The sequence below is a fragment of the Cimex lectularius genome, unplaced genomic scaffold, assembly GCF_000648675.2.
Source record: "Cimex lectularius strain Harlan isolate CLEC.00 unplaced genomic scaffold, Clec_2.1 scaffold276, whole genome shotgun sequence".
NCBI lineage: Eukaryota > Metazoa > Arthropoda > Insecta > Hemiptera > Cimicidae > Cimex > Cimex lectularius.
The window spans coordinates 473,723-501,087 of NW_019392850.1; the positions used below are offsets into that span (position 1 = coordinate 473,723).

Here is a 27,365-nt window from a genome sequence, read left to right on the forward strand (position 1 = left end):
CATAACTCTCAAGACCTAGACAAAACTCATTTTACAGACCCTCTAAAACTTTAACATTATTTTAAATCACTTAAGGCCTAAATGAAAATTCATGCAAATGGCGCCATGTTTTAAAATAATTCAGGGCTATGTTCGTTTGAATCTAGAAGAAAAATAGGAAACATAGATCTCGTTTAATTTGGTTTAGATTAAAATAAGTATGTTTTAAATAATATGACGATAAAAATACGTATAGTTTGAAATAAACAACAAAACTGTCAGATATANATTTTATATTTTTTTTTTTTTTAATTTTTTTTTTAATATAACGATATTCTCACATCATGAAAGATAGCCTGACCTACTGAACAAATGGTCCCTAACATAGCATAATTTAAATTAGAAGATCTACCACTTATTGTTATAATCTCCTATTCGTAAATAGGAAAGTACGAATAAAAATCAAAAAGAAAAAATACACATTAACCTCAAAAGGAAACAAACACCAATAGCACAAAAGATAAAACTATTATAAATATAGGAGAACAATGATAAATACTAAAATTAGACAAACGAGGATAAATTTGCTTCTTGGACTGGGAAAACATTGCACTATACCGCTGTAATTGTAGCCACTTGATATGTAAACTTTCATAAGTAGAACATTAAGTATTAAAAAACTTTCCTATCGCACTGTAAGAATATTACTGTACCCATAAATAAACGGTAAATAGCTTTCAAGTTAAACACAAAAATTAATTTTTAAAAAACAAAAAGGTATGACTATTATTCCACAATTTTATTGCCATAGGAAAAAAGGTTACTTAAAACAAGGCCATCAAAATAGAAAAAAATTTGAACATCCTGATTGGCGAAGGAATAAAAGTCAAAAATACATTATAATTTACTAAATTAATTTTCTTGAAACTTGAATAACGGAAAGTAGCCTTTACAAAAGGCAAAAATCACATAATTATAAACGATTCTAAACCGAATTGTCGAATAAAAGCTCGGAAATACTATAATAATTTCAACAAAATCTTCAGTTTAATTGTTTGACTACTTTGAAAACTTAGCATATGTGGAGGTTGTAAAATTCTACGTCAATTAAAGTTTTTTTTTCTTTTTTTTACAATTACAACTATGTATAAATAAATACCTTGCATTTATTTCCATTGAACCAAGCGTTTACCTGCAAAAGACAATAGAAATTAGATATTTTCATAATAATCTGTCAAACAATAAAATTAAAATCAAATAATAGTATTATTATTATTTTTTTAAGAGGTTTCCCAACAGCAGAGGACAACATCAGGGTGACGATGTTTTTGAAAAAAAAAAGCCCATTTGTAAGTATGTCGGGTTCGAATGCAGGGCCACTGGATTCGAACCCGAGACCTTTACCTTAGTGATGAGCGCCATGTCAACGCCTAAACATTGCGGCAACCTACGCCCCCAATAAATTGGGTTAAGTTTAAAATTACATTACGTTGACTAGGGTTGAGAAATGTACATTATGCTATATGCTTTATACCTTTATGCTCAATAATTCACCTGAAACCCGTTCATAGAGAAAAAGTGCTATGCTCAGTAGATAAATATACACATTCATAGGCGACATAAGATATACATAGGCGTACGCATGCGATTACCACCCCACACTATGAGTTACTGTAAACTTGATGAGACATTTTTTTTTTGTTTTATAGAAAGCAAAAGAGGGGCTTTTAGAACAGTCATGAAGCTAGTGTGATAATTGGATGAATGAGGAAAATGTATACATGTCTTTTGTCAAATGAGGAAGAAATTTCTTTTCTTAAGCTTAGACGGTAATGCAAAAATCGGCTGATTTTTTTTCTCCTAAAACGATTAGTGTTTGTTCCAAAGCAACGGCCTACTGGGTAAACCCGGATAAGGAAGAATTGGTTTGCTTCTTCTGTTTTTGTCATAAACACGGTGCAAGTGTTGTAAACTGGTTGAGGAAGAAGTTGTCATCAACTTTAAACGAAATACTACTATCAAAGAAATTACAATCATTTGCTATTGTTTACAACGTTTTTTGAATCAAAGGAAGAGTCTAGTGCGATAGAGTCAATGAAGAAGAGTTCTTCTAATTATTTAAGTATATAACAAAGTTTTGAGGTAATACAATGGTAAAGTGAGGAAGAATTTGTTTTAAAAGACTTTGATCAAAATGGGTCGGTGAGTTAAGCAGGTTATTGAAGAAATTCTTATACATTTCCTGATGTTTAAGTGAGGTTTTCTGGACGGAGTGTGAACTTCGTGTTAGAGGTCTCGTTACAATCCAAAACATTTGTAAGAGAATTTCATTTAGGATGCTTCCAAGCAGACAATAGCAAACATATTTTTTTATTTTCTGCGGTCGTTGCGCCGAAACCTTGTGGATAATTAAGGAGAGCAGATGTGGTTCAAAGGCCATTCAAAATGGAGACGGCTGAGTAAAGAATGCTCTCGGATGCCATGGACTCGCTTTGAACGGATCAAAGGGAATATTTCAGGGCGCCTTTGCTATCAAGCCTCGTTAGCGACAAAGAGGACGTTCAACAGTTGGCCACCCTGTAACATCTCATCTAATCAAGAAAATAAACCCTCAAGAACGTCCCATAGCTGTCACAGTCAAGATGACCTGCTTTTTATACATTCTTTATATTCAACATGCAACTGACATTCTTCAAGAGATTGTTTCTACCCTTTTCTGTCTTTGCAAGCCAAAGTTGGATGATGTTTCTCAACAGATCTCTATTTTTCATAATTATGTAAAACGTTTTGAAATATTTCAATAAACACTGATTGGTGGTTGCGAACTTGGTGATGGCAAGTGAAGAAGTAGTATTTCTTGCCTAACTGTTTCAAATTCTCACCCATTGAGTGTCGCGGACGATTGTGATGATTCTATTCATTCTAAATAAATATGCACTGTATTTTTGTCAAACCAGCTAGCAGTTTTCAACCACCTGATATCCATTTTTAAAAATACTGCATATTTCAACTTTTTCACAATTTTAACATACATTTTCCCTATTCCTTTTTAAATCAGTGTTTTGTCCTCATTGCTGTTAATTTAAGGGGAGGACAGATGGTTTCATTATAATTACTAATTACATTTAAAATATTAACATAATTTTCTAGTAAACTACAGTTTTCCGTTTTTCCAGTTAATCCTGATTCCACCCTACATTTAGATCGTCATATCTATAGGCCTACGGGATGAAAAATCTATTGTTTGATAGTTACGTAGCATCTCTATCCGCGCTGATTTTTGTTAGTTCTGACGCGTTTCAGCATTTCGCCATCTTCAGTGTTTTTGATAATTCGGGGACAACCCAAACACTGAAAATGGCAAAATGCCGAAACGCTTGGGGAAAAAAAATAATACGTAACTATCAAACATCTATATGTACTTCCTTTACACTACTGCAGAACTTACCGTCGTAATAATTTAAGAATATAAAATATGAATCTGCCATGTTGAATGAAAATCAGGAAAAGACAAAGTCAGTTTTACTCTTACAAAACTCTCATAATTTGAATATTCTCATATACTTTAATATAATTGACGTTACGCCCTCAACTTTAGCCTTGACTCAATAAACATTTTATCGACACCCTGCAAACCAATGGATGGGATGTAGTATGGCATTCTGTCAGAGTTTTGCTAACGTTTATTTATAATATTCAGAAGAAAAAATTATCAAAAACGATAGTAATAAAAAAAAATGAAAAATTTAAAAAAAGAATGAGATAGAGTAGGTTACGGTACTGAACGAACATACTGGTATCCTATAATTAAAAATAATGAACTTTTTTTAAATATTACTATCGTTAGAGGTTATTTGCAAATTATCACGACTAAAAGACCTAACTGCCATTTCTTGGCCAGGCAGCAACTGAAAGATAACATCTTCTAATGGCCACAATCACTTAGCTAATTGCCCAAACAAGCAGTATGCCAATAAAGCTATCATCGGCGGGACACTAACTAAATAGATACCTATTTTGAATTTTTTTTAATTAACGAGAATAACGATAAATTATACATGTAAACTACAAAATCGAAAATAATTTATGTATTAATTACCGTAGCCAGTTTTCTGTTGTAAAGGGCGTTATTTTTTATGTCTGCAGTAAATTAGAAACTTCACACGCCTTATCATAATAATCAAAACCATAAGTCTATTTACGCAGATCTATGGTACAGTACACGATAGAAGAATGGAGAATCTCATCGTATGGAATCGTATACGGTTAATTACTTCATCTTAAAAAAAAAACTGACGATTGAATCCAATACCACCCCGAATAAATTCAGTATTCGTGGAAAATGGGCCGACTTGGAAGTGATTGGAAATTAGATTGGCAAAATAAAGTCTCGTATTTTGACGCGGCAAATATTGTGTCAACCTAACCCCACTACATCTGTTTAGAATACCTAACTTCAGACTGGAATCAATGAAAATAACAAAAATATGCATACAGAGACCGTTATATGAAAGGGTTTCGTAAAGAAGATGACTAAAATGTTACAAAAAAATCATTAATAACGAGCAATTGTATCACGAGATAATTATTTTGGTTAGATTTTAAAAATGAATTACAAAACAAATAAAGAAAAACTTTATATCTACCTATACAAATAGCGAAAAAGACATCTAAACAGGATATTGCTGCGTTAAAATTCTACATTAACAATAATATTAAAAAGTATTTTTTTACAAGGGTTCGCAACAGCAGGGGTCATATCAACAAGTATGTCAGGTCGAATGCAGCAGGGCCGTAGGATTCGTACCCGATTTCTCGCCATATACAGTCTATCTTGCCTTGATATCTGCCTTAATTTACAAAGAACAAAACATTGATTCAATGTACCTCTTTCACAAACCTCCACTGAAAAAGCCGGAACGGGTCTGTCAGACCGATATATCTATGACAGGCCGGCCAAAATGATCGTAAACGACCTAATGACAAGAAACCCACTCTGCAGATCTCGATAGAAAATCTCACAAAAATAATTGCATAAAATTTGTTTTCTCAATTAGCATACGTATGAATTAAAGCCTAACTTATTTTTAAAACGTCCTCCCTGAATAACGCGCTTCTTTTCTCTTTTCAAAGCTGTGCAAGCGAGCTAACCTTCCCTTGAAATTAATATAACTCATGTAGAGACGATTTTGACACACTATACGGCATGGAGTTAAATTAATGAATGGAAGCCTCTTTGTTATCAATATTCCTCTCTCTTGCAATTAACTCCCATTTAAACAATCAATTAGCTTCATTTTTCAAATTTTCTGCAAAATTGTTCACACATTTGTAATTTAGTCGAGAAAAATAGTAATCATATTAATCTTGTCTTTGTTTCCATGGTCCTTTAAAATACAGCTGCAATTTTATCGGCACTTATTTTACCAGCACTTACAACAAAACAATATCCACGGAAACATGTGATAGCTGAAAACGCAAGTTTTTAAAACGGCCCAAAAACATGGAGAACAAAGTGTCCATGCCTCGTTTTAAAAACTTGAATTGTCAGCAATCTTCACCTTTTAGAAAAGGCAGGGGTGAAAACAAAAAAGTCAGCGTAAGATAAGGAGGGCTGTAGATCTATGCATCAACCTAAGGTAACGTCTTTATAAACCTATATTGAGCAAACAGTGAGCGCATTTTTTTTTTTTTTTTTTCAGTGTGAAGAAGATAGCTGCAATCGAGTAGCCTACGTGAGTACAAGTTAAATTTCATCGTATAAGATTAATGTACATTATTTTTGTATTATCGCCTTCATTTCATTTCCCCGCGATTCTTCTTAATTGCCATAATCTACTGACCTTTTCTTATAAAAACAAGCATTCATTTTAAAAATCATATGATCAAAATACATTGACAAAACGACGCTTTTCACACAATGTAACCGCTCGATAAATTCATCATGTCGAACAAGCAGCCGGGAAGTTCACGAGGGAGCGACGTTCTCACGAGCCCGGAGGAGCAGTGCAACTTCCTGGGTCTCTTGGAAGTCGGACAACCCGAGAACGGCCGAAAGAAGGAGTCGAACCATGAGATAATAGAACCGATTTCGTATGTTTCCATTTTGAAATCCTGGTTGCCGTCGACCACATCTCTCCTGGCCAAGTGGGCGTCCTCGATTAATACTATATTAACTGAGTCTTGTGATAGAATCAGGGGAGACGTTCAAATTAAGAACGTCGCGCCTCAAACGCAAAAGGCCAACATCAAACAAAGGCAACCTAGATCTCTACACCCCGATGATACGTCCACTTCCCACAGATCTAGGGATGGATCCAAAAAGAGGAGGTCGCCCTCTCAGACATCGAACAAAACCACTAACAGAGACAAGTTGAGATTCATCTCTAGAGAAGAAAATTTCACCGCGACCAAGAGCTCTCGCTCCCAGCAAACTGTCCCCAATTTTGGGAAAAAGAAGAAATCGCATAACAGAGGGCAAGGGACCGATATAACGCTTCAGGACCTGGATTTGTTGATACAGCAGTACGAAAACTCCGTGGAGTGCAAGCGTTTCGGAATGGAGTTGCCAAGTAGGCGGCAAGAGCTTCTTACAAAAATCTGCACAGACGATGTGTATTCACCCTTTGAACTCAGAAAAAGGCCGTCTATCAAATGGGGCGGTGAAAAGACAGAATACTTTACAGGACATTGCAGCATCGAAAATAACTTTTCTGACGAAGAGAATATAAACACACCGAGGAAATTGCATTCCAGCGTTTCGCTCCACGATAGCCACGTCAACGTCGGGTTCATGGACGACGATTCCGAAGAATGGCACCATTTTTCGCAAAATCTAGCCTCCAAGCTGAAATCCATGCAAGGAGAACAGGCGTCGCTAGCCGAAAGCCTCATCGGCGAAGTAGTGCAATTTGGGAAAATGGGAAAACTGAGCGCCCGAGCTGCAGATAGCATTTCCAAGTCCGTTCCACCATCTCCGGGAAATTAAAATGCTTTGCTATAATTTCTAAAACTGATTGTAATAAACTGACCAAAACAAGATTCACTTCACGACAACGAGGGAGACTCTTAAACTATTACTGTACGCCATTCAAGAATGTCCACCTCGTATTAAGTTAAGAGAATTCAACTTCCGCAAACCGCTATGGCATTAAACATATTATAGAAAATTAGTAAATTGCAATTAAATTTGAAAATTAATCAAACAAAACCTCACTATTTTTATTTATAAAGATGTAGAGTGTTCAAAACGTTAAAGCTTTATTGGTAAACGGTGCAAACCGCGTCAAATGTGAACTGGGAAGATGCACATTATCAGAAATGTTACTTTTCACGAGAAAGACACAGGCCGCTCCTTAAAAGAAATGACCGCTGTTATCATTTTTGACGCGGGTCGCAACCTGACAATAAAACCAAATAAGATCTGACACCAAGTAAATTTCATTTCGAGTTGAGTAGTAGTAATGACCTGAAACTTTGGAACTCGTGAATAGGAAATTTCAAACTCCCATCGACTGGGCCAACAAATTTTAATGATGTTTAATCCGAATGTTTATTTGTTAGGGAACGGCCGGAAGGATATAATGGAAAAACAGTAATAGACACGGAAAATCTCGAGTATCACGACTTCCCGAAGAAATCCAGCATGAAAAAGCGGTTTACCGAGATGAATTTCTTGAGCCAGAACCCCTCGTTAGAGTCTCAAGACTGCAGCGGTCAGTACGAGCACTTCGGCCTCTGCATGGCCAAGAAGATCAAAGACATGCCCTCGGAGCAGAGGATCTTCGCCGAAAAGATCATTTCCGAGGTGGTCTTCTACGGTCAACTCGGTCAACTGACAAAGAAGTCGGCGCAACAATTCTCCACGCTGGTGATGAAGAACGCTGAGGATACGGAAAATTCCCAGACGAAACCCACCGGATCGACCATGGCCCGCGAGACTGATTTCGAATTTCCACAGACTTACGTTCTGTCTCTCCCGAGCGATTTGAAACCACCCGCCAGGGATTGCCCCGTTCACGATAGTCACATACAAATCGTGAGGAAATGCGCCTGTAAAAATAAGAAAGGAACGTGTTGCGGCAAAAAATAAAGGATGTATTCAACAAAAAATACTATGTACTGTTCATTTCTTCATTCGATAAGATATCACCTAAATGTTCGTATACTAATGCGATAAGAAATTTTCGGCATAACTGGCATTAAAATTTGCGAAAGGAGTTCACACATAAGCACTACACTTGAGTTTAATTGGACACAAATAAGTTTTAACAAAATTTGAACACTCACTAATATATAAAGTTATAGTTATTAATCATATAATATTAATTATATATTTTTAGTTTTTGCGTCATTTTGTAGTAAAACATTAGGAACTACAAAACATTTGTACAGAATAAAATAAATCAATAAAAAGAACAAAAAGCAAAAACAATAATTGGTGCTATATGCTTAGATAAATACAAATACCACCCAACCAAATAACTTACTCGTATTTTTACATTCTCATCGTAATAAACTTCTATCTTAAAGCAGAAAATAGGAAAGGACTAATAAAAATTTGTAAGGGGGTAAATTGGTAAAGTAATCTAAAATTACTACTTATCGGAAACTAATTTCAAACTTTCTTGCAGTAGGATACTTAACGGCTATCATTATCTTTAAATCATAGATTTATTAATGCCTAAAATATCCTAGTAAATTGATTTTGTTTTAGGTAAAGCATTCATAGAATATTCGCATTGCTCAATATTCTGAAAGTTGAAAGAAATAACAAAAATGTTGCCCCAAAGTTCAAACGACAGCTTCGAAATAGAACGATTTTCTCAACAGGTCGCCGAAGGGATGAAGGACTTGTCACCAGGTCAGAGGATCTTGGCTGAGAAGGTGATTTCTGAAATAGTGTTCTACGGCCAACTCGGTCAACTCAACTCGGAAATGAGCAAAGGTTTTCAAAACATGATCGATAAGCCGCACGACGAAGCACATGAAGCCAGCAAAACCGAGACCACAAACGAGATCAAAGCACAAAGCAGTGCGTTGAGGCCGAAGAGAAATGCCGCGTGTTCCATCGCTCGACACGACGACCGACTACGACTTTGTTTAATACCCTCGATCCTTACTATGTCAAAACCGAAAATATGCACTCACAAATCAAGATCGAGGAATAAACACCATGGCTCAAAACAATGCATTAAACTGAAATTATCCCACGGAGGAAAGCAGGTGTGCTACCCGACGAGAAGATACAAGAAACAATTTGAACGAAAAAACGTCCGTCCACTCAAATCGAGACAATACAGTTCTTCGAATTTGACCAGCACTGCGTCGGAAACTAGTAGGACGAGCGTTTCCAAAAAAACTTCAACCTGTTCATCTTTAGACAGCACAAAATCGTTTTCAGACGTTGACAAACCCCAATAAAGTATTAAAAAACCAATTTAATTTCAATTAAAAATATAAGTTTATTTAGAGATCGTGAGATGCGGTCTATTGGTATCTACATCACACCAGACCGCATCTCACAACCTCTAAATACAAAATAATTAATCAACTGTTACTAAATACTACACATTTAAACCATATGTGAATGTATCGTAGATGGCAGAGAAGGATATCTCGGAGAGAAAAACGTAGAGAAGATGATTCGTCAGGATTGTCTTTTCTTCCGAATCCACCATTATGGCGATAAAAAAGAATCCTATCTACGTTGTCAGGGATTAACCTAGTCTAGACCATTCGTCTCCCTCTTGCAACCGACAGCTTTCGCATTGAAAATCAAACTCATCACTGGACACTGACCAGTGATTAACTTTAAACTGTAACTGTAACTGACTTCTCAACTGACTGACAAGTGACTTTTATTACCACCGAATTTTTCCGAAACTCCCCAGAAAGCTCTACGAGGGCTTTCTTCCCCTTGGCAGCTACTACTCCCTGGGCTTCACCATTTTGCATTTCATGAGCTTTTCTTTCTTGGGGATTCTCGAGCGTCCAAAAAAGATTTGCTTAATATTTTACATATCCTAATTCTAATTGTTCAATACAGTTAATACAATAATTTTTACAAAATTAATTATTAATTAGTAACACAAGTAATTAGCTATACAAAAATATCGTCTTCTCCCGACGTAGACGTCCATAGCCGGACAAAAAATCCTTTTTGAGCACCAATTAGAATACGGTTGTTGATAGTTTTTTTGCAGATTTCAGTGTATCTGGGGTTAATTACAACAAGAACCAAGTATTATTTAGCAATAACTGAATAGTAACTGCAACGGACTGTGTAAATATTAAATTTAAAAGAAAGGGGAGATTATAAGAGGAAAAAAGGTGTTAATGATAGTACACACTCGTAGGCCACATCGCGCGACTGTCCTCAGTCAAATGTTGCGGAAAAATCCAAGATGATCTAGAACTTTTGTCACGCGTCCACACTTGCACAGCTCAGTTAAACTAGTTACCACGATAACATGACCAGTGAGCCTGAGGATTTGCTGCTTGTGCAGTTTTAATTTTTAAACAAAAAAGGAAAATTAATCGTAAACCTTGGTGGAAAACGAACGTTTTGGCAGTCTGTCCTTATTTCTTCTTTCTTATTGCGGTTTTTATAATCTTCCGATGTGACGTTCCATAAACAACGTGAAGTATGAAAATATTCAATTAATAATAATGTCTTTTTCGACGACCGCACTGAGTACTCAAAACGAACAATCAACAAATATAACCGGTATTGGCGGCACATGGAGTTTCAAACAATACAAAATGTTGCGCAACAAGTCTCAAGTTTTCCTTCCGAGCTGGGAGACCATACATTTGAGATTTTTGTCCACAGGTAGTTGCAGAACAACCGATTTGTCCCCGATTTGTATATAGACAATCGCAGAACATTGTCTATAGACATAAGCTGAGCGATTTTGTCTTCGAATCAATGGAAATAAGGTTAACTCACCGTTGGGCGATTCCAGACAAACAGAAATTCTTCTATGTTCCGGTTCCAGGGGTGGCACTCGCGTGTTTGTCGGCATAAATGAGGGTGAAACGGGTAAAGAGGAAAAGGCGAAAAGACGAGGGTGATGAAAAACAGGAGGAAAAGTCAGAAAATTACAAGCTGGGCGCAAGCGAAACCGTTCGACCAGCCGGGGCGGCCATTCAGTCTTACCAACTGAAAAAACTGGCGGTCGACTTTCGATTGATAGAATTCAGAAGGCGCCGCCTTTTTCTTCGTGAGGGGGCCTTTAAAATTAACAGCGCGACCGAACATTGTCCCATATTAACTGTAAAGTTAATATATTTTTATTACTTTTAAGGTTTGCAAACGTTTTTTTAGAGGGGTTCTAGCTTAATCTTGCTAAAATTAAATTTACTTTTTCAAAAGCAATTGTATTTTGGGAGAATCTTTTGTTATTAATTAGTAACGCAGCTAATTAGCTATACAAAAATATCGTCTTCCGACGTAAGCATCTATTGTTGACATAAAAACCTTTTTAAGCACCACTTAGAATATAATTGTACATACTTTATTGGAGATTTCATTGCATCTAAAGATAATTGCAACATGAACCAAATATTATAGTTATTTATTTATATACAAATACTATCCTTGTACAAATATACATAAGTGATTACAAGTAATTACACTTAAATAGAGCTCATCATGCTAACAATATACACACTAATAAACATTACAATTTTTACATAATATGGTGTTATTTACGATAATAAATGTTATTTACATAATATGGCGTGAAATATAGAAGGTCCTATGCTGTTTAAGCTGATAAGGAATAGTGGAAAAGTTAATATTGCTTAGAAGTTGAGGGCAGTCGAACTTGTGGATTTTATTTTATCAATGTATGTATTACAATGTAATTTATAATTAAAGGTTACACTAAGATAATTTGTGATTTTGAGGATAATTAGGCGCTGTTTATGTTATATTTGTAAGTGATACAAGAGTTAGATCTATAGAAACTCATTTTGTAGCATTTTTCAACATTTAGTATTAAATTGTTTTCAACGAAGTAGAAAGCAATTTGAAAACAAAAGATGAAGTGAATTTAAGTCAGATTGAAGCAGTCATTTAATAGTTCGTAATATTTTTAGGTCGTCGGCAAAAAGAAAAGGAATGGAATGACATATAACAGAAGTAAGATAGTTAATAAAAATAATGAACAATAGTGGGGAGAGATGAGCACTCTTACTTGCACCACTTGCAATCGATGTGACAAATAATTTGAAAACCAAGATAAGAGAAGACCATTGATCCTACTGCTTTAAGTTTTGAAATTAATATTTTATTTCAATTATTCTTTTTTTTTAGGTAAGGTCTCAGTTGATATGAAAAAGTGACTTTTAGTGACTTCAGTGAAGTCACGATAGTCCAAGTGGTTAGAGCAGCGGTCTTGGTAGCTAAGGTCTTGGGTTCGAATCCCGCTCCGTGACACTAACTTTTTCAACCAAGACTACATTTGAAAAAAAATTAAATTAAGTGAAATAATTAATATGGTCAGTTACACCACTAAATATAAATAGATTAATTAATATTTTATGATCAACTCTGTCTAATGCCTTTGAGAAATCTGAGTAGATGTTATCAAGTTTTTCATTTTTCAATTTCCTTGGATATTATTTCGATCAAACAGTAATAAAAATTCACTCCCTCGTTACCCACATCAAACAAATCTCAATTTTCTTGTAAAAGTATGAACTAAACCCATTTTTTTAAAAATATATTTTAGTGCGTCGGTGGCGCTCTTCCCTGTAAGGTAAAGGTCCGGGGTTCGAATCCAGTGGCCTTGTACCCGAACCCGACATAGAAATAGGGTTTTTTTTTGTCAAAAACACCGACACTCCGAGGTTTGTTTGCAATCGTTCAAAAAAATGTTTTACAATTCAAACTGTAAATGCATTCATTCATTTCCAAATAGAAAATAACATACGTATATGATCATATAATACATCTTAACAAATAAGAATTTATTCGTTACCATTAACTAATTTTCTTCCTCGACAATGATTTACTACATTTCAGATAATCAAATAGATATTTTATCACGATATATAGATAATCAGTAAAACATTATAGCAATCAATGTGTTAAAACACCCCAAACCTCACCTAAAGTCCATCATTTTCTATCATTTTCTTACATCAACCTTTGCGGAATTTCTTCTTTACATTCAAATCGATGTTTTTTGTTATTCATACATGGCGAGCAGCACTCCTTATTCACGGTAGAAATTAAATTTTTACCACTTTATTGAACAAATATGATAATTAATTGAAGTCAGCATGTGCATACAGAGAAGTATTTGAACACTGGCCGAATGAATACACTTACCATGGCTTTTAATCTCGTCAGGCCCTCGACCCCAGTCCTTCAGGTGAAGCAAACATCCGCAAAACCAATAATCTAATTAAACTGCTAAACAAGCCGCATCTATCCACATGGATACCCCAACAGGGAATGGATTTCGAATTGTTAAATTAATAAATTAATTGAGGGTGTAAAACAAAAGCAACTAGGGAAAAACAATCTCAATAATGACCACATAACACAAATTCTGTTTTTGTAAATTAGAAATTAAATTAAACAAGAATTTTGGGGTTACTGTCAAAAATTGTATTGTTGTACACAAACACGCTTTCCTAATCCGAAAATACTGCAATACTTTCAAATATGAAAAAGTTCAACCGGTCCTCTTTCGATGGGAAATTAACCATAGCCAAGGCTATCCTTGGCCGGATTGGAGGTTGACACACTGCCTACTTTAGTTCTGTTACAGTTAAGGAAGGAAGACTGTAAAATAATATTATTTTATTGCGAAACTATTTGGACGTATAGAGCGGAGCTGAGGGTAGCACCATGCCATCTACTACTTAACTAATCCAAGCACTCCAATCAAAAGTCCTCAGGAGAATTCTCCAAACACCTTACTACGACCATAAAATTCCCTTCGTTAAAGAAATGATCCATTCCCACTTCCTCAAATTTCACTCCAATCTGTCAACCCATCCTAACCCGACTATTCAAGACCTCTCCACTACCTCCAATCCTAAGGCGATGGCCTCGACACCTCCTCGCCCTTAACAGGATAACAAATTGAGAGCCAGCCAACCGTTGGCTTCTCATGACGTGTCCTCTGGGTGTAGTGCTAACCGTAGTGTTAATGTTGTTTCCAGGATTTTATATCATAAAGAACAATATGTAAAGTGTATAATTCATACGCAGGATACAAAAAAAACAGGATTACAACAATGTAACTATGTACTAGAGGATTTCTTTGTATTAGAACTGACCTCGTCTTGGGTTGGTATATCAGGTTGAATGAACGACTGTCTGGTTCACGTTTGATGATACGTTAATATTATTTAATAGTTTGATAGTTTAGGAGCAGCATAAATGTTGCAAACAGGACATGACGTTTTGTTTGCGAAGTGAGCTCGAATTTAAACTTTTATGTTTTCTTAACGCACTTTTCACACTTGAATATGACAAACCAAGAACTTTTGTCAATTGATGAGTACTTTTTAAAGAATCAGCCATAAAACCCAATTGAATCAGCTATTTAAACCAGATTGCCGTCTTTTCCTTCTTTTCCTGGTTTGTGTGGCCACATTAATATTTGATGGTGGGTGTTGGTTTGCGAATCGATAAATACAAGTTCTATCTACGTTGTCAGGGATTAACCTAGTCTAACCCATTCGTCTCCCTCTTGCAACCGACAGCTGTCGCTTTGAAAATCAAACTCATCACTGGGCACTGACCAGTGATTAACTTTAAACTGTAACTGTAACTGATTTCTCAGCTACTGACTGACCAGTGACTTTTATTAGCACCGAATTTTTGCGAAACTCCCCAGAAAGTTTTACGAGGGCTTTCTTCTCCTTGGCAGCTACTACTCTCTGGCTTCACATTTTGCATTTCATGAGCTTTTCTTTCGTGGGGATTCTCAAACGTCCAAAAAAGACTTGCTTAATATTTTACATATCCTAATTCTAATTGTTCAATACAGTTAATACAATAGTTTTTACCCAATTAATTACTAATTAGGAACGCAAGTAATTAGCTATACAAAAATACCGTCTTCTCCCGACGTAGACGTCCATAGAAGGACAAAAAATGCTTTTTGAGCACCAATTAGATAGTTGTAGATAGTTTTCTGCAGATTTCAGTGTATCTGGGGTTAATTACAACATGAACCAAGTATTATTTAGTAATAACTGAATAGTAACTGCAACGGACTGTGTAAATATTAAATTTAAAAGAAAGGGGAAAATAATAAGAGGTGAAAAAAGATGTTAATGGTAGTACACACTCGTAGACAACATCGCGCGACTGTCTACGGACAAATGTTGCAGAACAAATACAAGATGATCTAGAACCTTTGTCACGCGTCCACACCTGCATACCGCAGTTAAACTAGTTACCACGATAACATGACCAGTGAGATAGCGGCCTGAGGTTTTGCTGTTTCTGCAGTTTTAATTTTTGAACAAAAAAGGAAAATTAATCCTAAACGTTGGTGGAAAACGAACGTTTTGGCAGACCGTCCTTATTTCTTCTTTCTTATTGCGGTTTTTATAATCTTCCGATGTGACGTTCCATAAACAACGTGAAGTATGAAAATATTCAATTAATAATAATGTCTTTTTCGACGACCGCACTGAGTACTCAAAACGAACAATCAACAAATATAACCGGTATTGGCGGCACATGGAGTTTCAAACAATACAAAATGTTGCGCAACAAGTCTCAAGTTTTCCTTCCGAGCTGGGAGACCATACATTTGAGATTTTTGTCCACAGGTAGTTGCAGAACAACCGATTTGTCCCCGATTTGTATATAGACAATCGCAGAACATTGTCTATAGACATAAGCTGAGCGATTTTGTCTTCGAATCAATGGAAATAAGGTTAACTCACCGTTGGGCGATTCCAGACAAACAGAAATTCTTCTATGTTCCGGTTCCAGGGGTGGCACTCGCGTGTTTGTCGGCATAAATGAGGGTGAAACGGGTAAAGAGGAAAAGGCGAAAAGACGAGGGTGATGAAAAACAGGAGGAAAAGTCAGAAAATTACAAGCTGGGCGCAAGCGAAACCGTTCGACCAGCCGGGGCGGCCATTCAGTCTTACCAACTGAAAAAACTGGCGGTCGACTTTCGATTGATAGAATTCAGAAGGCGCCGCCTTTTTCTTCGTGAGGGGGCCTTTAAAATTAACAGCGCGACCGAACATTGTCCCATATTAACTGTAAAGTTAATATATTTTTATTACTTTTAAGGTTTGCAAACGTTTTTTTAGAGGGGTTCTAGCTTAATCTTGCTAAAATTAAATTTACTTTTTCAAAAGCAATTGTATTTTGAGAGAATCTTTTTTTATTAATTAGTAACGCAACACTGCCTACTTTAGTTCTGTTACTGTAAAGGAAGCAAGACTATAAAATAACATTATTTATTGCGAAACGTAGCACTATTTGGACATATAGAGCAGAGCTGAGGGGTAGCACCATGTCATTTACTACTTAACTAATCCTAGCACTCCAATCCTCAAGAGATTCTCCAAATTCCTTACTGCGACCATAAAATTCTCTTCGCTAAAGAAATGATCTATTCCCACTTCCTCAAATTTCACTCCAATCTGTCAACCCAACCTATCTTAAGGTGGATGTTGGTCCGAATCGATAAATACAAGTTGGAACAACACTGGATTACTAGGTACATCTATCTCTTGGATTTTTCAAGTTGCTCAAAACCTCTTTAGTATTTTCTGACCTATTTCCTGCAGTTCGCTTATTCGCTGTATATTGTTGACAACTCTCATCTCTACAACTGCCGAAATACCATCAGAATTTAATACCTCAACGAGAGTTTATTTACAAAACAGTTACACAAATATTTACAAAACGATTTAATATAGTAAAGAATTAAAACCAAACATTTTGAAAAAGGCATGTTACAAATTACCTATTTCTTACAAAACGAGCCTCATATTTAAAAATAAAAACTCATTATTTCATAAATACCGGCAAATCCTTTCGAAGTAGTTGGTTGTTCCTAATTTTGTTTTAACTTGCGACATTGGTTTCATTTTGTGTTCATGGGACGAGGGTATCTGTTCCTAAAAAGAAAAAGGGAGGATGCTCAAACAAGTTTATTTATCTAATTGCCCTTTATTTTCCCCAGGGCCTAAGGCTGTACTAATTGGAGTGAAGTGGCCGCTCTGTGAACTTTATTGGAATTAATGAGAGGCTAAAGGTTTATCCGCACTTGGGAAAGAAAAGGGAACTCTGGACGAACAGCTATTCAAAGAGGGGTAACTCCTCCTTTTTTTCCTAATGTCTTTTATTTCTACCCCTTCAAATCCCTAAAAGGATTCTCTCAATATTTAAACGGTGAGACCAGCGTTGTTCTCGAACTGTGAATTTCAGAATAAAGTGCCTTCTTTAATTTGTTTTAATGATAAAAGTTTAAACTACTCAAAAAAGATTTTTTAACCAATTTACGAAAACGGAAATGTAAACGGATTTTATTTCAGTTTTATTTAATATTCTTTGTTCTAGTGGATTTTTACCAGCAATCCTTTTGTGGTCACAATTTACAAAATTATACAAGAAATAATTGTGAGATTTTCCTCTTGGGTTCTACGGCACGATGAACCAGTTTGACCGTGACCATTTTTGTCCACCTATCCTTGCCGTTTTGGACCTACAGTGTTAGTTTTGCGCTAATGTAGAATTTTACAGAGAGGAAAGGAAGTTCAGACAAATAAAATAAAGAAAGGCGAGTGCAAAATAACACATTAGACGGTAGTTGAGTTTTGATTGGCTGCGAAACAGCTTTATCATCTAGGTTCAGCTAAAACTGTTTCACATTCTTCAATGGGAGAGAATGACTCCGATTACACAGCGAGACTAGTCGGACCACGATTAATAAAGCACAACTTCATAGAAGAACTTGTTCCATATATGAACTTACACGTTGACGGACTAGTTTACTTTTTAGTCAATTTTTTAAAATATGTTGTTTAATGGAATAAAGAAAATGGGTTTTTGTTGGCTAACCAAAATGAAAAAATAAATGAAAACATTCTAATTTTAGTATATCACTAATCTCCCGGGTAGATTGATAATTATACCGAATTTCAAGCTCTTGATTGTTCAGTAGAACTGGTCAATTCATTTTACTGTGATGCAACCTCTCAAGATTTCATTACTCGTTACTGCAAATAAATTTCAGTTTATGACGTTTGAATGTTTCTGAGTCACCAGACCTTACATAAAATACAACAACAAATATGGATCCGCCTAATCTCGCAAGTTGACAAAGGTGCAATAATATTTTCGCCTGGATATTTGAAGTACTCATGCTGAACCGGCAAACCATGATGGAACAAGCTGAGAACAAATTAAAATCGATACTGTAGTGTTGGTCTACAACTCGGCGAACTCATGCTGAACCGCCTTGGGTCACTTATTGGGGTCCTTCTTCACTCGCGGTTATGAGCAGTTCAACAAACCCGAAGACGGACCCAGAAACAATTACGAACTTTTCAGTTAATATGCCTCTGCCCCACTCGACCGCTCTCTGTGACACAGATCGAGGCAAAAGACAGGTCTCTGGGCTTCCGTTCTTATCCTATATCATCTTAAATTTTGAGTCAAGGTGAAGAGCGTCGTTCACTCAGTTGTCTACCAGTTATCAAAGAGTTCGGTGTTAGATAAAAATGAACTTTCTCGCACTCGGCAGTTCGTTTCCTTCAGGAAAAGGGCATTTTCCACTAGCTGTGCGATGTACAGAAGGATATGACGCGAGGCTGCATATGACAGGATCGCGTGACAAGATGATGTGCTACAAACGTGGATGCAAGGCGGAAATGGCGTTAAGAAGTAATATAACTGGCTCAAGACTGCCGTATACGTCCATCATGATGTACCATAGTAAGCGTTAAATTTTCTGAGAGTTAAGTATAAATCATAACACGTTCGTTGAAGGGTGCAACTACAAGCACGAAGTCAATGCGAACTCTATTTTGCGCAGACATTCGCGCATTGGTGGTCCCAATTGCGCTGTAGAAATTGATGAAGCGCTGTTTTCACGCCGGAAAAACAACACCGGGAGAATTTTACCGCAGTAGTGGGCTTTTGGTGGCATTTGCCGCGAAACGAGAGAAAGTTTTCTAGTGGCCGTTCCGGACAGAACAGCCGCCACTCTATCGCCATAATTCGTGATCGGATCCCTGTTAGGTCTGTCATCATCTCCGATCGGTGGAAGGCATATGAAACATTGCCCCAGCATCCTAGTTTCCGCCATAAGATAGAACCACTCTTTCAATTTTGTCGACCCCACACCCGTGAACATACGCAGTGCATTGAAAGTGTACGGGGAAAAGAAGGCGAGAAACAAATGGCAGTGGAGTACCCGGCGAAGTTTATTGGACTCCTATCTATGCGAATTTACGTGGCGGAAATGAAGCACGGCAAGAAATGTGGATGTTTTCGAAGACATCCTTAGGGAAATAGTTGAATTTTGGCCTCCAGGGACTCAAATGTAATTTCCTTTATTGCAACGACAACCAATTCATACACTTAATTATTATTACACGAATTACCTAAAATAAAATTTTTCAGTATTTATGATTTCCTTTAAAGGAGCATTTCCGTAAGTGGCGGTAGAGAGACTTAGCGGACGGGGGAACATTAGGTCTAAAAGGTCCACAATTACATAGCGAACAAAGTATGTTTGTTATAATGGTTCAAAGTGTTAAATATGACCTCTTATCGCAATTCTGAACAGTTTAACAATGGTACTGATTCTTGGCATGTTTTTTTTTCGTTTATTTTTATCTTCAACTATACATGTATTATACACAACCAGCAGATTGGATTTCAATTTATGTTTGTGGCATTACAGGCGTTATAGAGAAAGCTACCCATTGGCAGCCCGCTCTGGATTAATAAAATGATATTATCATTTAAGAGGTATCTTATTATATTCTTTTCAGTCGCTTACGTAGTAATTGTGGGAATGGAGTAATCGTGTTTGTGTTAGGTGATTTGCAATTTCTTATGAAAATGTCTGTAATAATATGTTTTGATGGATGAAAAAACTGTTGGCATGAAGATCTATGTGAAGTATGTTATTGTTTATGTAAAAAGGGGCAGAAACAATAGTCTTAAAATTTTAAATTGAAAACTGTAATCTTTGATTATTGGAATATTTGGCCGATCTATAAGCTTGGCACCCATTTATCCAAATAGGTTTGAGTAGGTTTGATTTTAGTTGTAAAGTTTTGATTTTAATAGTAATTTTTATGTCGGTTGAGTAGCTAATAAACATTTTAAATCGTTTGTTCAGTGTATGTATTTTTAATAGTCTGTGTGGTCTCAAAGTTAGTCTTCTTCCAAGTAAGTTCGAAATAGTTAACTTTGTCGGATTGAGGAATAGGTTCATTGTCTAAATATATGCTAAGACAAGTCTCAAGATGGAGTGTAAAGGTGATATGTTGTGACTTTGAGGGGTTAAACTTTATTTTCCAAAGATTGCTCCATTTTTCAATTGTTGATAGTTGGTTGTGTAACATAAGTGAAGTTTGTGTAGAATAGAGATGATTTGTGATATGACGGTATCATCTGCGTATGTGGCGGTAAGTGCATTCTCATTTGTGAACATATCAAAAGTAAAAATTGGGTACAACAGTGGAGCGAGTATTGGCCCTTGTGGCACACTTGCAAGCACTTCTTTCATCTCAGAAGTCTCCGTACCCTGGTTTACTGCGAAAAATCTCTCCTTAAGGTATGATTGTATAATCAGATAATAGGCCTGGGGTAAAAATAATTTGTATAATAATCCCTCAAGCCGTACTTTGTCGAAGGACTGAGAAACATCTAGAAACACTTCATTCGCGTACAGTTTCTTGAAGAGACTTGAATGTCTCAGTAATGAAATCTGTAACTCCGTGAAGTCGATGTGGGGTGAATGATTGGTTCGAAAGCCAAATTGATGGTCTGGTAGATGTTGTTTGAAGTAGCAATGGAGATAATTCTTTTGTAAATTAATTTTTCGAATAATTTAGAAGGAACGGGTAACTAATAGGACGATAAAATGATGGGAACCTAAATTTTTATGAGGCTTTGGGATCATTTTAACGTAAGAAAGAGTGTAGTTCTCAAAACTGCGGTAAATAAAATTGTCATAAAGACGACGGCTTCCTCTGTCGGGTATCAGGACATATGGAAGCAGAAGGCAACGGACAACCTTGCAAAAAAAAAGTCTGCTACACCAGAACCCTTCTGTGGCATAGGAAACCACACTATCAATGAGTACCTCATACAGGACAAAAAGAAAATGAGGGAACAATGGAATTCACTTATTGGACACACAATTCAAGAATCTCCTAAAAAAATTCGGAAGGAATAGAATGTATCAAAGGAAGCAGGAAAAACTGTGACTCCAAACTAAACAGGACATTTAAAGAAGATTGCTACAATCCAAGACGGCACATGCAGATTTCGCAAAGAAACAGAGGAGACACCAACACACCTATTAACAAACTGTGGTGCCACACTTGCTCGCAGTAAGAACTGTTTTGTGATGTACAATGTGACTGTAGAAGAAATTCAATCACTGAAACCGGCCTACTAATCATGTTTCTTGATGAAATATTACTCACCGGTGTGCTATAGACACAGATCGGGGATACAATAGCTCTTAAAGGGCGCAGTGCATTACGCCCCGACTAATACATCTACATTTAAGACGACGGCTTTTTTTTTTTTTTTTTTTTTTTTTTTTTTTTTTTTTTTTTTTTTTTTTTTTTTTTTTTTTTTTTTTTTTTTTTTTTTTTTGAAAGTTCTTGATGAACTTCAGCTGTTATCGAATCACGTCCAGATGATGTTTTTAGGAAGCTGTATTTTGTATAGCTGTCATAAGTGAATAACCCTAACCATCCATAATTTTTGGCAAGGTAAATCTGATTGAATACGCAACAGATTTTTCAGTATTCCTGAAACTTTGGTGTCCGTTTGGTATCGGCTCTTTTCAAGAAACAATTAGCTACACAACAGGTTTTTGAACCCGTACAACTTTTCAGTTGATGGCGACCCGTTCTTGCGAGTAAAGCATGCAAATCTACCTGTTTATAATGTGGAAAGTGGAAATATGTCAAAATCGTTTAATTTTACCTGCGAGTTTGACGGTGGAGGATCCGATTCGACTGAAGGCTGCTCTTCTTCGCCGTCGCTCTCCGGGCCGGAGAAGCACTGCCGACAGACGAACATCGACTCTTCCCTTGAAGTTTGGAAGCACTGCGTGGCCGCGTCGGAGGTCGGCCGAAGAACGGAATCTTTGTCCAGATCCATGACAGCGCCGAATGTAAGATTCACAAGAGAGTTTTCACTCGATTTCCACTTGGCCGACACCGCTCGAATAATTGCGGATGGACGTATAAAAAGCCTGTTTAAAACGATGAAATGCATCAAATCTTACGACGGCGTATCTTCTTACAACCGGTGAAATATTTATACACGACTACTTGTCAGCACAAGACGCGATACGACTATGCGGAAGGTAACAATACGGTTACCGCCGCCTCGTGGGTCTCGTCTCATAACTGACGATAGCCTGCCCGCCAACCGAAATGGACTCGCCTCCCCCTTTCAAACTGTTTCTAAAGGTGATGAAATGATCCTTTTTAATTATGCTTCTTTTCATTTGTACACCATCCGTGGTCCGTCTAGTCTCGCTCTTAGTCATTCATCTGGCCGTTTTCCGTTAGAGCATAGTTTCCTTAGTCCCTGAAGAAAAATGGCTGTGGCTAGATTAAAATTTGGCCATAAATGGAACTCTGGCATCCTTTGTTCAAGAGTACTACTTCCTACATGCGTCAGCGGACGACTCTTTCAGTTTCATGAGAAACATACACCTAGATGAGAGAAAAAAAATTGAAATTCAATCCACTCTTATCATACGCGAGAGTGCTCAATTTTAATAAAAAACAAAGCGATAATTTGAAAAACCCGCAGAAACAATTCCCAAGGAGGCTAATGTTTTGAAGCGTTTCTATAGAAACCAATGTGTTATTACAGGCGGGCATGTTAAAATCTGATCTTTCTCTCTGTTAAATTTCCCATGAGAAAAAATTCAAGTTAAATCGTTGGTATCACATCAGGATCGAATATGGACAACCTTTGTGAACGGAATATCACTAATAACAATCTCATCAGCTTCGAGAAAGGTAGGTGGACACATGGAAACATCCATACCCCATTTACATCTTCTAACCAAATCGGATTTAACACGTAGAAACATCTTTCTGGTCGTACTATCTTGGCTTTTGACATTAGATTTGTAAATGCTCTTTTAAAATGTCAAAAAAATCCCCAATAAAATACAAAGAAAAATACAAAATCCATATTTTTATAAGAGCTTAAAAAACAATGCACCCTGTAAGAATTTCACTGGTACAAGATTCATTACAGCACTACTGATAGTAACAATTTGTAAATTGATTTTTCTCATTTTGTCAGTTTTTAAGAGTTTGATATCTACATAATCTTTAAAGATTTCTTACAAATTGAAATTATATCAAATGATTATCTAAGAAGACTTGGTGAAATAAAAAAATTAAAAGCCTTGCTTTGTGTTTCTTACCTCCCCTATAAGGAAAAAGTAAAAGGAAGTTAATAAATCTAAAAGTTAAATTTATCAAGCTCAAATAAATAATTAATAAATAAAAAATATATAAAATAAAATAAACTCTTGGTTGGTGCAATCTGTTTTTTAATCTTTTTTTTCCTCAATAAACAAAAATAATATCGTAAAGTCTTAATTCAGGTTGTGAAAACGGTGATAGGTCCAAATTTAATAATAATCTCTGAAAATAGGCTTGACTTCATCATCGGAAGTACCTGTCAGTTCAAAAATCTTTCTTACTATGTCCACCAATTCACTTGTTCGACCTATTCTTGAATATGTCTCAACCATCTGGAATCCACACAATTACACTGATAAACTGTTCAAAATAAATTCCTTCATACATTATATTTCAAATTAAACAGTCACAATGACAAAATCCATTAAATCTAACTACAATATTTCTGGTCTTAAAGAAAATATTTTGAGATTATTTTTATTTTCAAATTAATTAATAATTGTACAGATTCCACAGAAATCGTTGATAAACTCCAATTTTATCTACCTTCTTGCCACCTCAGAAATCGGAAAATATTTTTTATTGGGTTTAAAGGAAAAATTTTTTTCACTTCTCGATGCATCACGAGTAACATATGCATATGCTCGATTTATTTATTTAATACTTCTGTTTCCTCATTAAAACGTCAGTTACTTGAAGCATAATAATTTTATTTAGTTAAAAAAGCTAAAAATGTACTATGTATGTAGATTTTCCTAGTCGTTATAATTATATAGACAGAATGTTTACTTAAATTAATCAACTTAAATCAATGTTGTTTACTTATAAGGATTTTATTGTCTTTTTCATTGATGTAGTGTTTTATTCTTTATTAATGTTAAGTCAGTAATAAACATTGCATTGTACATATTTTTTTCTTCTTCCTTTTGTATACATTTCCTTTTTAAGAAATGGGTTTTTGACCAATAAAATAATAATAAAATAGTGCTATCAATCGGCAGAATTCCAAGGGCAAATGAGATTTAGGCATTCAAGTTGGAACAAACTGCCGGATTCACCCAAGTAATGCCAACTTGAAGTATCTGTTGGTACACTTTCAGGACTAGAATGCAAAAGGTGACAAAAAGAAGTATTAAGTTCCAAATTCAAAATACTCAGGCCACATGAGCAAGCCTGGTAAATTTTGTCTGAACTGCTAAATAGTCATGGTACACTGATGGACAATTTGTCGAACCACTCTATTTAGTTCAAAATTGAATGCATTATCATTCACATTAGTTACAGGTAATTAGGAGCTATCATAGAAAAAATAAACAGTAAATAATTTAACTTCCATAATTTATTTTTGTTCTAATTAATCCCATTTGCACAAAAAGTAGCATTATGCCCTTCCATTCTGCTACGCCTAAAGATCGCTTTCTATTAATCTTTTTTCTTTGATTATTTCATTTTTTATTATTCCTTATTCATTTGTTGGAGTGAGGAGTCTCTTGATTTAAAAAAAAACACATTATTCTTGTTCTTAAACCTTTTTCAATGGCCCTGGTCAGGCATTTCAGTGAGTATGACAGGTCAGGGTCATAACATTATTAGAGTAAGGATACAACTAGTGCGAAGTCAACGGGAGACTGAGTGTAAATCGCTCTACGATAGGAATGGTTCTTCAACACTTCAGAGAAACAGGGCTTCACGCTAGAAGGCCAGGACAGGGTCGACCGATGATCACTTTCTATATCTATGATACTGACTACATAAAAATGAAATCCTCTTCTGGGGTCTTGTAAGTGATTTTCCTGACCTGGGCATTTTTTCCTTTCAAGATGCCATTTCATCATTCCCCCCTGAATGTGTATATTTTCATAGTTTTCTTCTATTTTTCATAAGAATTAAGCATGTTGGCCCATAGCCCATTAAAATTACTGCAACTCAATAGGAAAATTCCATGCTACAAAAATATTTTTAAAATAATTATCTGTTTACAAAAAAACCAAATTTATTCCCCAAAATAAATACTTTTTGTGAATCCAAAATAGTCAGTATTTTAATGAATTGCTTGTCACTTGTACATCAGACGATAAAATTACTTAATTTGCACTTTACTGTATATAAAGTATAATTATGATTAAATTAAATCCCTTTTAAAATTGTATTTCTCCAAATAACCATATGATTAATTTGTGTTCATTGTATTAAAACAGATTGTTGAAAAATCTTGAAGTCTTTAATCGCATGGTTTTTGTGAATTAAAGGTAAAATTATGAATAAAAACCCTCCTATTTAAGCTAAAAGCAGACACTGTAGAGTAATTAAATTATAAATAGGGTATTCATACTAATTTATACTACAAAAAACAATTCACCAATTATTTTTTCGTTGAATTGTTTTTTAAATGTTGTTATAGAATACTGTCATTGTGAAGCTGATGATGAGGAAATGTGTGCCATAAGTTTGCCATTAGAAGAGACCTATTTTGACAAGATAGTAGGTCACCTCGAGGACATACTGATCGGTAATGGACTCAGAACTAGGATAATTTCTGTTTTTATAATCACATAATTTTTTTTTCACCTCATAGATAGCAACTTCCAAAAGATTCAAAAGGAATTTCTTGACAAGCACTGGACCGAGTTCGACGAAGGAGAAGAGAATAAGCTAATGTACACAGAGATATTTGACAACTATGTGAGTGGTCTGGCGGTGTCACGCGATTGGACGATTAGGGGAATTATTTGTAAAATTGTTTCAGGTTGCTACAATCGAGCAGTGCATCGAGGACAGACTTAAACAGGAAATTCCCAATTTCAACATGGAATTCTTCCAAAATGAATTAAGGTGAAAATATTCTAAATAATTCAACAAATTTTTACAAAATTGATAAATTGTATAGTCAAACATAAAGACAATGATCAATCACAATAATAAGACAGTTTAAGATAATTGGCAAAACTACTTTCCTAGTATGTTTCATATTGCATATTATATTACTGTCCCTCAAGATTTTTAACAAAAAAATTCAAATTTCCTTTTGGGGTCGTGGTAATGAACCTGTAGTTTGGTTATTTCTGTTCACTTGGGTCTGCTTATCACGGTTTTGGCTGTACATCGGTGGTGGGCTAGTATTGGTGCCTTGCATCTCCCTGCTTATACTCTGGCCTACTACTGAAGAAGGCAAACAATGAAACTACAGCAACAAAATTGCCTTAAAACACAGCATTATTTGTGAAGCTGCTCTCTTCTATACTAAAAATGCGAAGAAATTTCAAAAAATCAATTCAAGCATTAGTTCAGACTTGGCCAACTGTTTATTCAACTATTTTAGTTTTGTTGTTTTGTTCTCCACACTCCATCTGAGTTATAGATAAAAGAACTTTTTTATTTTTGTTTAGGAAAAATAAAGGAATCCTCGAAGGGGAAGTTTTCGACATGCTCTACACACTTTCAGACTTCTCGGCATTTAAGGAGTTAATGCTAGACTACAGGGCTGTGAGTATAGAAAAAAAAATGCTAATAGTTAAATGCCCAGGTTGATTCTCAATATTTATTTTAGGAAAAAGAAGGAAGAATAATTGATCTAAGTCAAGATATTAAAGTCGTCCCTTTTAAAATGCCTGTTTAAACGAAAAAAATAATCTTTTGTGTGGCGTGATTTTATGTTGTGAAATATTTGTTTTATGTGTCAATAAATATTTATGTGTTGATTGGCAATTCTTTTTTTATTTAAAATTTTTTGGTAG

The 27,365-nt window shown here is 35.6% G+C and overlaps 3 protein-coding genes across 12 annotated transcripts in view; 2 read left to right on the forward strand and 1 right to left on the reverse strand.

Moving 5' to 3' along the window:
- LOC106673148 overlaps window positions 1-22,936 on the reverse strand; it is a 472,569-nt gene extending 449,633 nt beyond the window's left edge. For 4 of the 7 annotated variants that reach the window (XM_014405154.2, XM_024228687.1, XM_024228684.1 and 1 more), the window contains exon 1: window positions 22,163-22,936. In XM_014405154.2, the coding sequence (XP_014260640.1) occupies window positions 22,163-22,456 (294 nt within the window). In that variant the 5' untranslated portion in view covers window positions 22,457-22,936. Of the gene's footprint in view, window positions 1-1,138; window positions 1,172-10,930; window positions 11,230-16,964; window positions 17,101-22,162 lie in introns of those variants that run through there. The other 3 variants (XR_001341375.2, XM_024228685.1, XM_024228688.1) reach the window with 3 other exon arrangements.
- On the forward strand, window positions 5,141-9,418 carry LOC106673146. 2 transcript variants are annotated; one of them, XM_014405150.1, is made up of 3 exons: window positions 5,141-5,618; window positions 5,682-5,714; window positions 8,696-9,418. In XM_014405150.1, the coding sequence occupies exon 3, from the start codon at window positions 8,758-8,760 to the stop codon at window positions 9,400-9,402; it is 645 nt and encodes a 214-aa protein (XP_014260636.1). In that variant the 5' UTR covers window positions 5,141-5,618; window positions 5,682-5,714; window positions 8,696-8,757; the 3' UTR covers window positions 9,403-9,418. The 2 variants fall into 2 exon arrangements, 1 of the variants encoding a protein (XP_014260636.1); XR_001341374.1 differs by lacking the exon at window positions 8,696-9,418 and adding an exon at window positions 7,543-8,093 and having other exon boundaries at window positions 5,142-5,618.
- A 99-nt stretch (window positions 22,937-23,035) lies between the features above and the next one.
- On the forward strand, window positions 23,036-27,249 carry LOC106673147 (ADP-ribosylation factor-like protein 2-binding protein). 3 transcript variants are annotated; one of them, XM_014405151.1, is made up of 6 exons: window positions 23,036-23,214; window positions 26,033-26,140; window positions 26,207-26,313; window positions 26,378-26,463; window positions 27,018-27,114; window positions 27,179-27,249. In XM_014405151.1, exons 1-6 carry the CDS (start codon window positions 23,157-23,159, stop codon window positions 27,245-27,247), a joined length of 525 nt encoding a protein of 174 aa, XP_014260637.1. In that variant the 5' UTR covers window positions 23,036-23,156; the 3' UTR covers window positions 27,248-27,249. The 3 variants fall into 3 exon arrangements, with proteins under 3 accessions (XP_014260637.1, XP_014260638.1, XP_014260639.1); XM_014405152.1 differs by lacking the exon at window positions 23,036-23,214 and adding an exon at window positions 25,802-25,880; XM_014405153.1 differs by lacking the exon at window positions 23,036-23,214 and adding an exon at window positions 25,859-25,953.
- Window positions 27,250-27,365: the final 116 nt, after the last annotated feature.

Bases quoted from the DNA above. Each gene is read 5' to 3' on its own strand.
- LOC106673146 (XM_014405150.1), top strand. From the start codon at position 8,758: ATGTTGCCCCAAAGTTCAAACGACAGCTTCGAAATAGAACGATTTTCT.
- LOC106673147 (XM_014405151.1), top strand. From the start codon at position 23,157: ATGGACAACCTTTGTGAACGGAATATCACTAATAACAATCTCATCAGC. The intron at 26,464-27,017 runs GTGAAAATATTC...ATTTTTGTTTAG, and splicing joins TTCTTCCAAAATGAATTAAG to GAAAAATAAAGGAATCCTCG. The intron at 27,115-27,178 runs GTGAGTATAGAA...TATTTATTTTAG, and splicing joins TAATGCTAGACTACAGGGCT to GAAAAAGAAGGAAGAATAAT.